The sequence below is a fragment of the Malaclemys terrapin genome, chromosome 1 (assembly GCF_027887155.1).
Source record: "Malaclemys terrapin pileata isolate rMalTer1 chromosome 1, rMalTer1.hap1, whole genome shotgun sequence".
NCBI classification, from domain to species: domain Eukaryota; kingdom Metazoa; phylum Chordata; order Testudines; family Emydidae; genus Malaclemys; species Malaclemys terrapin.
In genome coordinates, this window is record NC_071505.1 from 87,374,443 (window position 1) to 87,386,091 (window position 11,649).

Sequence of the window (11,649 nt, forward strand, 5' to 3'; positions counted from 1 at the left end):
TCTGAATGAAACGCCTGCCCCTCTTGGCTCTGCAGTGGAGAGAAGGGCTACAGGAATTTCTAGGCCCAGATAACTACCTTGTACCATACCATGTGGGTCAGAAGGTACTAGGCCTTTCAGTCTGCACAGTATAGGTATATATCTGAGCTGGGTGACTGGAGCTCCTTCAAAGACACAGGCCAATTGTTCCCTCTACAAGTGGAGCCCCACCCCACTTTGGGACAGCGTGTGTTTGTGGGATACACCTGTAACAAACTGAAATAATGACGTATTGCTGATATGGGCATCCTAGCGGGCTCATAGACAGTGTGAACCTTATGGCGCTTGTATGGTTTGGGATGGGCTTTGTTTAGGGCAGGAATGCATTGTTGAGTGTGGAGGGTAAAGTCTGCACAGAGGGGACTCACAGTGACACAAGCTGCGTATAGTTTTGCAGCCCTGTCTCATCATTCCATATCCTCTGCTGCCACCTAACGAACATTTCATTTCACTCAGTGAAAGAGCATGTGGCACCACTAAAGCATTTTACATTTTCAGAGCTCTGCATGAACCCTGCACTCCAAACGCAGGCTAATCTCCCATTATCGTCACACTAAAATATACATAGAAGCAAAGGCCTAAGGGTTCAGTGGGAAGGGATAAATGGCTAGTGGGCATGATATGCACAGTCAGATTTGTGAACTGACACCAACTCTGAAATTATAACCTAGATACATGTGGGATTTATCTCTTGATTAGTTAAACGGTGTCTGCACTAGGCATAAACAGAGTAAGCAATTGCTTAGGGCTCCAAGCAGCTCAAACTGGGGGAGGGAGCGGGGGATCTTCCCTTTTTTAGTATGCGTTGTGTGTGGGAGGGGGCAAAAATATTCCTGCTTACATCCCCCAAATGGGCTAGCTCTGCCAAAATTCAAATACCCGACAACAGTGGTTCTCAACCGTTTTTATACCAGGACTCTTTTCATTCTAGCTGGGATCTAGTCAGGATTAGTTAATCTAATCTAATTAGCAATTTGGGAAGGGCCAGGGCCTTGACATATGCTTGTGATCCCTCCAAAGGGGACATGATCCGAAGGATGAGACCTCATGCTTTAACTGGACGGTTCAAAGAATTAGAAGGAGTTTGGCTGCCTTTATTACCTTGCCCCCGTGGCACAAAGTGACATCAGCACAAGGGTGCAAATGCCTTTACATCACTGACATGTCATGACCCAGTGTTATAACATTCTGAGGTGGTGTCACGATATAAGGATTTTATGCCAGCCCCTGATTATATTTCAGCACCAATGATGCCTATGTCATCTATGTGGTGGCATAGGGACCTGTTCTTTCAGATGAACCAAACCACAAACCTGACCTGCTAGTCAGAGCATCATCCTTGACTTTCCATCCATAATCCCATCTGACCCCAGTGCTATCAAACTGTGCTAGTGATTGAATCTCCTGTCTCCCTTCTCCTGCAACACATAGAGAGAACTGTTCTTTGGCTCTTGTTCTATGTAGAGCAATCATGAAAGCCCACAAAGCATGGTAACCGAATGGGAGGGCTCACCACAGCCTAATGGGTGGGAGGTCACAAAGAGGTGGGAAGCTGCTGATGGGGAGGATTAGTGTAGATTGCTGAATGGGGCCCAGCATATGCAGCTTTGCAAAGGGCTCTCAAAAACTTAGGGCCATCCCTGTTCAGGTCTGTTTCAGTGTTATGCAAGCTGCTTCTTACAGGGCATGGGGCAGCCTCTCTCCCCCAAACCAGGACTGCTCCTCAAAATGAGCTCATGTGGAAGCCCTAAATAGGAATGGGACATATAGCCTCTCACAAGCAAGGCACTAGTTGGAATACAGCCAGTCAGTAGGGACTGAAAGTTGCTACCTTCTGTCCCTGTTCTGTGATGTGTAAAACTAGCTGTTGGGTCTCAGTGTAGTGCATTTATGGGACAAATGCGCATATCACCTGCAACTTTGGCCACTGTTTGGCTCCTTTGTTGGCAGTCTCATCCAGGGAGGTCAAGAATGGTGGTCTTTTGTTTGGTGAGGAGCAGCTGGCAAGCAGAGCTTGGTTGTGTGGCTGAGTCAGGCACATTTCACAAGCAATATATTCATTTAAAAATATATAAAAAGGATTAGAGTGGGATGGGCAGCAGTGTTGTTTAAGAGGCTAGGACAGGGTGGGGCAAGAAGGGAATAGGCAGCTGTGTTATCTGTCGTGCCAGATGGGTTCTGAACCAGAGAGGCATCTCAGTTCTGCCTTTATCAGAACCCTACATTCCTTTAATGTTGTTCATTAAACTTTTGGCTGGAGATAGTTTGCTTCACTCAACCTCATCTTGTCATGTAAATCCACAGAAGAGAGCTGTCTTGGGTGCCTCAAAGGTCTGAGTCTCCTCTCACTTGAGACTAACAACGGGATTTGAACAGGGCCTGGCATAAGGAACCTTCATGACCCAGAAAGAAAAGAGAAAAGACCATAGGAAATCTCAACATTAAGTGAACTGATAAAGACCAGGTGAATGCATAGCAACTGGGACTGGAGTGGAGGAGAAACTGTCATTTAAAGGACCCAGACCATTTCTTTTGGACATCTTTTGGACATCGGAGCTATTACTTCCGATATGTCCTCGCCTTGGTTCTAAATTACTGTCCTCCAAACTGCAGCCTGTGTCCGATGAGTGATCCCAACTCTGGGAAAGGCAAAGAAAGAATATTGACTCATATCCGAGTGTAAATTTCACACAGCAGATTTGTTGGAATTCAATTTATGACACTAAAAGAGAAAAGAGCAAAACATCCATAAGAAAGACAGGGTAGCCCCATCTTCTGGTTCTGTGGGAGTTCAACATCCTGTAGCAGATCTCCTGGTGGACTCTGGGATGACAGCTGATCTACTGAGCATCCTGCTGTTGCTGATCCTCTCCCTGCTGAGGCTGATGAGAGGTGACAAGGTTGTGCTTTATTTGAAACTGTGAAGTTGTTCAGAGTGTGGCTGCTCCGAAGCCCATTGAGGATGATGGCTGTATTTCCATTCTCTTCAATGGGCTTTGAATCAAGCTTAGCATGAGAACTACTTTGCTTTCACTTGCTTTGTTCCATTTCTCACCTTCTCTAACCCTTCTGATTGCATTGTTAGAAATGCACTCCATTTTCAAGTCACATGTTTTCCCAGAGAATGTTTGTGGTTGGGCATCAAGGAAATGCCCCAATCAGTACAAATAACGAGGAGTATTTGCGGCACCTTAGAGACTAACAAATTTATTCATGCGTGGAGTAGAAAATACAGTAGGAAGAGATATATATATATATACAGAAAACATGAAAAGATGGGGATTTGCCATACCAACTCTAATTAGATTAATCAATTAAGGTGGGCTATTATCTGTCACTACACAAAAGAATAAATGGACACAAATCAGACGTCAAGAACTATAACATTAAAAAAACAGTCGGAAAACACTTCAACCTCCCTGGACACTCAATTACAGACCTAAAAGTCGCAATTCTTCAACAAAAAAAAGTTCAAAAACAGACTCCAACGAGAAACTGCAGAACTGGAATTAATTTGCAAACTGGACACCATTAAATTACGCTTTGAATAAGGACTGAGAGTGGATGGGTCATTACACAAACTAAAAACTATTTCCCCATGCTAATTTTCCCCCTACTGTTACTCACACCTTCTTGTCAACTGTTTGAAATGGGCCATCCTGATTATCACTAATAAAGTTTTTTTTCTCCTGCTGATAATAGCCCACCTTAATTGATTAGTCTCATTAGAGTTAGTATGGCAACCCCCATCTTTTCATGTTCTCTCTCTCTCTCTCTATATATATATATATATATATATTCCTACTGTATTTTCTACTCCATGCATCTGATGAAGTGGGTTTTAGCCCATGAAAGCTTATGCCCAAATAAATTTGTTAGTCTCTAAGGTGCCACAAGTACTCCTCATTCTTTTTGCTGATACAGACTAACACGGCTACCACTCTGAAACCAATCAGTACAATCTTTCTTAGATGGTACAGAGATGTTCTTGGTAATTTCTCCATTCCATGTGACTGTGTTTGGGATTCTCCCAAAAAATATTTAAGATACTATTGGTAGAGAAGTTGTATCCCAAAACAGTGAGGTCCATGCTATTAATTCCACGGGCCCAGTCAGTACATTAACTTAGGGGCCCTTTTCCAAGTGAGGGGTGAGGATGAATGTTCATGGTGAACTGAATGTCTACTTGTAGTCAGCCAAATATCAAATAACTGGATATAGTGTTTGGCCAAAGCCCACTTAAAAACCGAACAGTGAAAAGAGCAATCAATGATATTATCACATGCATTATATTGATGTTTGATTACAGAAGGTTTTCAGGGATAAGAAACATTATCAACAGTTAATCAGCTGCACAACCACACAAACAGAATACACTAGATATTATTTTCCTGTTATAGGGCCCAGTTATATTGTATATAGTATATTTTATATCGTAGAGCCTAGGCGCCCCAGCCACAGACCAAGACCCCATTGTGCTAGACGCTGTCTGAACTGGGGAAGTGGGATACCAGGAGGAAACACAAGGAGAAGGATGCAGCAGGGGAAGCCTCCTGATTACTACTGAGAAAGCAGGGCAATCCACTAGTTATCTGAGGTGCCTGTACATGAACGCAAGAAGCCTGGGAAATAAGCAGGAAGAATTGGAAGTCCTGGCACAGTCAAGGAATTATGATGTGATTGGAATAACAGAGACTCGGTGGGGTAACTCACATGACTGGAGCACTGTCATGGATGGTTATAAACTGTTCAGGAAGGACAGGCAGGGGAGAAAACGTGTAGGAGTTGCACTGTATGTAAGAGAGCAGCATGATTGCTCTGAGCTCCAGTATGAAACTGCAGAAAAGCCTGTTGAGAGTCTTTGGGTTAAGTTTAGAGGTGAGAGCAACAAGGGTGATGTCGGGTGGGTGTCTGCTATGAACCACCAGACCAGAAGGATGAGGTGGATGAGGCTTTCTTCAGACAACTAATAGAAGTTTCCAGATCACAGACCCTGGCTCTCATGGGGAACTTCAATCACCCTGACATCTGCTGGGAGAGCAATACAGAAGTTCACAGACAATCCAGGAAGTTTTTGGAGAGTGTTGGGGACAACTTCCTAGTGCAAGTGCTAGAAGAACCAACTAGGGGCCATGCTCCTCTTGACCTGCTGCTCACAAGCAGGGAAGAATTGGTAGGGGAAGTAAAAGTGGGTGGCAGAAACCATGAGATGGTCAAGTTCAGGATCCTGACAAAAGAAAGAAAGGAGAGCAGCAGAATAAGGACCCTGGACTTCAGAAAAGCAGACTTTGACTCCCTCAGGGAACTGGTGGGCAGAATCCCCTGGGAGGTTAATATGAGGGGGAAAGGAGTCCAGGAGAGCTGGCTGTATTTTAAAGAAGCCTTATTGAGGGTACAGGAACAAACCATCCCAATGTGCAAAAAGAATAGCAAAATATGGCAGGTGACCAGCTTAACAGAGAAATCTTCAGTGAGCTTAAACACAAAAAGGAAGCTTACAAGAAGTGGAAACTTGGACAGATGACTAGGGAGGAGTATAAAAATATTGCTTGAGCATGCAAGGGTGTAATCATGAAGGCCAAAGCACAATTGGAGTTGAAGCTAGCAGGGGATCTGAAGGGTAACAAGAAGGGTTTCTTCAGGTATGTTAGCAACAAGAAGAAGGTCAGAGAAAGTGTGGGTGCCTTACTGAATGGGGGAGGCAACCTAGTGACAGATGATGTGGAAAAAGTTGAAGTACTCAATGCTTTTTTGCCTCGGTCTTCACAGACAAGGTCAGCTCCCAGACTGCTGCACTGGGCAGCACAGTATGGGAAGGAGATGAGTAGCCCTCAGAGGTGAAAGACTTAAGGATTATTTAGAAAAACTGCACATGCACAAGTCCATGGGGCCAGATACAATGCATCCAAGGGTACTGAGGGACTTGGCTGATATGATTGCAGAGCCATTGGCCATTATCTTTGAAAACTCGTGGTGATTGGAGGAGGTCCTGGATGATTGTAAAAAGGCAAATATAGTGCCCATCTTTAAAAAAGGGAAGAAGGAGAATCTGGGGAACTACAGACTAGTCAGCCTCACCTCAGGCCCTGGAAAAATAATGGAGTAGGTCCTCAAGGAAACCATTTTGAAGCACTTGGAGGAGAGGAAGGTGATAGGAACAGTCAACATGGATTCACCAAGGGCAAGTCATGCCTGACTAACCCAATTGCCTTCTATGATGAGATAACTGGCGCTGTGGATGAGGGGAAAGCAGTGGACGTGTTATTCCTTGACTTTAGCAAAGCTTTTGATACGGTCTCCCACAGTATTCTTGCCAGCAAGTTAAAGAAGTATGGGCTGGATGAATGGACTATAAGGTGGATAGAAAGCTGGCTAGATCGTCGGGCTCAACGGGTAGTGATCAACGGCTCAATGTCTAGTTGACAGCCGGTATCAAGCATTGTGCCCCAGGGGTTGGTCCTGGGGCCTGTTTTGTTCAACTTCTTCATTAATGTTCTGGATGATGGGATGGATTGCACCCTCAGCAAGTTCACGGATGACACTAAACTGGGGAGGAGAGATAGATACTCTGGAGGGTAAGGATAGGCTACAGAGTGACCTAGATAAATTGGAGGATTGGGCCAAAAGAAATCAGATGCGGTTGAACAAGGACAAGTGCAGAGTCCTGCACTTAGGACAGAAGAATCCCATGTACTGCTACAGGCTGGGGACCGATTGGCTAAGTGGCAGTTCTGCAGAAAAGGACCTGGGGATTACAGTGGACAAGAAGCTGGATATGATTCTTCAGTGTGTCCTTCTTGCCAAGAAGGCTAATGGCATATAGGGCTGTATTAGTAGGCGTATTGCCAGCAGATTGAGGGAAGTGATTATTCCTCTTTATTCAACACTGATGAGGCCACATCTGGAGTATTGCGTCCAGTTTTGGGCCCCCGCACTACAGAAAGGATGTGGACAAATTGGAGAGAGTCCAGCAGAGGGCAACTAAAATGATTAGGGGGCTGGGGCACATGACTTATGAGGAGAGGCTGAGGGAACTGGGCTTATTGAGTCTGCAGAAGAGAAGAGTGAGGGGGGATTTGACAGCAGCCTTCAACTCCCTGAAGGGGGGTTCCAAAGAGGATGGAGCTAGGCTGTTCTCAGTGGTGGCAGATGACAGAACAAGGAACAATGGTCTCAAGTTGCGTGGGAGAAGTCTCGGTTGGATATTAGGAAAAACTATTTCACTAGGAGGGTGGTGAAGCACTGGACTGGGTTACCTAGGGAGGTGGTGGAATCTCCATCCTTAGAGGTTTTTAAGGACTGGCTTGACAAAGCCCTGGCTGGAATGATTTAGTGGGGGTTGGTCCTGCTTTGAGCAGGGGGTTGGACTAGATGACTTCCTGAGGTCTTTTCCAACCCTAATCATCTATGATTCTATGATTCTAATATTGATCAGCATGATAGGCAGTGATCTCAGCACACCAGCAACCTAACCATTGCCAAGTGTTAGCTTGCATGATTAGTCCAACCGGCTCCATTAGGATGAATGATATGAGTACAGACTATTCATGTGATTTAGGATTTGTCAGATCTGGAAGATATTTTGTTAATAATTTGCTATGGGACTGTTTTTATCCCACATTATGTAAAAAGCCCTGCAGATAGAACATCTACTTTGATTCAACAGGGCTAGAGCTGGCTGAAAAATTGATTTTCCATGCTATGAAAAATCATGAAATTTTGATACTTTTTTTTTGTCCTGAATCAGGACAAAAAGGCAAAATTTCAACATTTTTCGCATCATGCAATTCCAAAACAAAGAAAAAAATTATTTCAATTCAATCAAAGCATTTTGTTTCCATTTCAACCCTTTTTAACATTTAAAATTCAAAATAAAGTACATTTTGAAATGAAAAATCAAAACGTATCATTCTGAAAATGTCAAAATGTTCCATTTTGATATTTTCAATACTTTTCCCCCCAGTTTTTCCCCTCAACAAAATGTCATTGAAATCAATATGAGTTTTTGAAAAATGTCAGTTTGGGTGAAAGGGCATTTTCCAATAGACAACTGGACCAAAAAAAAAAAAAGTGCAGCTAGCTGTAAGCAGGGCACCAGGAAGAAATTCACTTCTCTAGCAGAGCCAGCTCTAGGCACCAGCATCCCAAGTATGTGCTTGGGGCAGCACTTGTCAAGCGGTGGCACTCCGGCCCTTTTTGGTTTTGGTTTTTCGCTTCAGCGGCGGCACTCTGGATTTTTTTTTTTTCGCTTGGGGCGGCAAAAAACCTGGAGCTGGCCCTGTTCTCTAGTGCACTCCCACAGCATTGCACAATTAACATATTGCATTATGGGTTCCTTCACTTGCCGCTGAAGCACTTGCCAGGCAGAATTAGGCTACCAATGGTCCACCTGACTACCTCGGTCCACCTACCTACTTTCTCATTAAAAGGGAGTGGAGACACTGGAGATATACTACTTTCATTCATTAAGGGGGCTTCTTCCACTTGTTAGAGCTGAGATGAATTGCTGCACATGGGTATTTGTGCATTTGAACTGGCAACATGCAGAAAGCCTCACAAGTAATGTCCTCACTGCACCCAATGCAGAGAACACCATGTCAAACGCAACCTCAGAGCCATAGCTCTGAGCTGACTAGCCCCTCACTTCAAGTTTCTGAGTCTGTCTAGAACCTAGGTGGAGTGTTCTACCACATCCCAGACCCCAAATCTATAGGAGACCAAGTGAATGTTCCTTTCTCCAGCCTGTTAATGTGTCCTAACCTCATCTCCTCTGGCTATTGTATTCCCAGCCTACCTAATAACTCTCCTCAGGCTCCAATACTGAGCTTCATGAAGTGAAATAATGGTAGAATCCTGGTCAATATTAACTCACAGGGAAACTGGTACAAAATGTGCAAGGTTACAAATGTGCTGTTGACAAGCTCAAAATGACTGCAATATTTGTCTGCCACACACTGTGCTGTGAGCTTCTAATGCTCCACCGTGCACTCTAGGATCTCTGTAGCAGGACAAAAACAGTAGAGACAATCTGATTTATTGACATACACATAAACACAAACTAATAGGGTCCCATTCTTTATGTTGCAGGCCGTGTCCCACATTCTCATGGATATGGCACCAGATTCCTTTGATGACCAGTACCAGGGTTGCCGTGAGCAGGTAATGGAAGAACTGGACCGAGGAGACTATTTCCAAAAGGAATTGGGTAATAATAAGAACTATTCCAGCATCTGGGAGAAAGCAAAGCTGGTCTGGTCAAAAAAGCCAGTGGCTCTGCTAAGGGAGATGCAGGAGAATCACGCTGTAGCCCTCCTGGCTTACACCATGAACACCTCGCTGCACTCTGATTTGAACTGGGCTGTGTCCAGAGCTGGGACATCCCCAGAACACTACAGACACAGCTTCCCCTTCAAATACCTCCACTTCTACCTGACTACAGCCATTCAACTGGTGAGGAGATGGAAGAGTGGCACCACAAGAAAAAAGTGCTACCAGGTGCACCGGGGGGTAAAAGGCCTATATTTTGAGGCTGAGTTGGGCACCAAAGTGCGGTTTGGCCGCTTCACCTCCACTTCACTCCTCCGGAAGGAAGCCCGGAGATTTGGGAATGAAACAATATTCACCCTGAAGACTTGCTTAGGGGCAGTTGTGCAACGCTTCTCCCACTACCTCTCCGAGAGGGAGGTCCTCATCCCACCCTATGAGATATTTCAGGTCAGAAACTTCAGCCGAACACCAAGTGGTAACTGGCTGTATCTGCTCTCCGTGGGAAATTACAGCCAATACAACTGCCAGCTCCTGAAAGGTACTGTATATAGGAACTCTCATAATGGAGACCCAGGGTGGTCTTGACAGGCACCCTGAGAGCTCACCCTGCTGCACCGCATCTCATGTTTCAGGCCTAATATCTTCCCTGGGGCAGAGGAAGCCAGGAGTGTCCTTTGACTGAGTGTGCACTGTCATGTGTTTTCTGGCTGCTATGAAAGGTGTGGGGGGAGGGCAGGGGAGAAAGTAGACATTGTGTTGTGTATAGGCTAAAGTTCTAACACAGACTGTGGCAAAGGAACCTGGGTCTAACCAGGTGCCATTCCTTCCATGCTTCCATTACTCCCACCTACATTCCCTTGGCAAAATCCCAGCATGATGCTGGAAATAGCTGCCAGAGCTGCAGAGCCACCTACAACAAGGGTCCCAAATGTTGCTAACAGTGGTGCAGATTAAACAGAGTTAGCAACAGTCAGAGGTTTTGGGGGGGTTGTAAGAATTACAGTCTGTACGACATTTAATTGACAAACAGCCAGAAAACTTGCATGTGGATCAGAAGTCCTGGCTGGAGCAGGCTGTGGTTCCCTACCTTATTGGAGAGAAGGAATAAGTACGTTGCACATCACGGACACGGGGCTCTTAGTTTTTGTCCCAGGACAATAATGGTCAATGCAACCTTTAAGCACAGAACACCATTCAGAAAATGAAAGCAACTGCCTAGTACTAAGACAAAATAGTAGGTAGACTTGAAGCATGGACTGATTCTGTTCATGAAGTTGACAGCACAGTAGCAAGTTGCTGCTCCAGTGCAGATCTCAGTCAATAAGAAGGGACCTAAACATTCCTTGCTAAGTCCTTTCAGGACTGTGGTAGGACAGACACCAAAAAAGGCAGCAATCCACAGAGAGAGTGACCTTTTCATAGTTCAAGTTGCAATCAGCTTCCATTCTATATATTCTGGGCCCTGTATGTATGTTGCCTTCTGTAATTGGCATGTAAAACCAGTCATTGTTTAGCTGCAATGATAAAGGCCTGTGTTTCTGGAGGTATGGGACCAGAATTTTAGTCCCAGCTCAGCAGGCACATGTAGTGTAGAATGGCAAGGCGAAGGTTTCTCAGTAGTTAAAGTTGCATTCACAGTGCCCATTGTAAGTCTGATTTTGATTCCCATTGAAACGCCAACAAAACCAAAAATCTTTCACATTTTAGGGCTAAATCTTATTGTCAATTAGAATATATTCTGGAAATGCTGATTAAGTGGGTTTTGAGATTTTTTTACTTTAATATGGCTCGGTAACAAGGTGGCAGATTTTTATTAACTGTGTTAGAAACCTGCATAAATCTGATGAGTAAAATCTACTTACTCATTGTGTCAGGTGAGGTTTAATTCCACCAGGATATAAAGGAGGTGGAAGAGATTCTCTGGACAGAATTAGAATCTTGGACAGAGAGGTCTCTGCAGGGAAATCTTAGAAACAGCCAAGTCTGAGCTGAGGTTTATGTTGTGCTATTATTCCAACTACCAATACAGTCAAACCTGAGGAAGGAATAAATTGTGCATTGAAGTTCTAGGCTGAATTTCTAAAGAACATCTCTTTTGATTCTTTTGCAGCTTCAAGCAGCAAGAACTGTATCCACAGTCCTCAAGTCACTGCCTTTCTTTCTTGTGTGATCAGTGCTTTCTTCTACTCCACCAGGCAATGACTCTTTCCCTGATCACAGAAGGATTCATGTGCTGCGTAAAAAGGAATGAGTGATGGGTGCGAGGGATTTACAGCTAACCAGCCACAGAGGTGCTGAACACCTCCTGTGATTTTACCTCTAACTCCCCCTGACTTCAATGAG

General features: G+C 44.5%; 1 protein-coding gene across 1 annotated transcript; it reads left to right on the forward strand.

Moving 5' to 3' along the window:
• Nucleotides 1-2,867: 2,867 nt before the first annotated feature.
• ART4 (ADP-ribosyltransferase 4 (inactive) (Dombrock blood group)) lies at nt 2,868-11,649 on the forward strand. The gene is made up of 3 exons (XM_054016366.1): nt 2,868-2,939; nt 9,127-9,844; nt 11,417-11,649. The coding sequence occupies exons 1-3, from the start codon at nt 2,868-2,870 to the stop codon at nt 11,506-11,508; spliced, it is 882 nt and encodes a 293-aa protein (XP_053872341.1). The 3' UTR covers nt 11,509-11,649.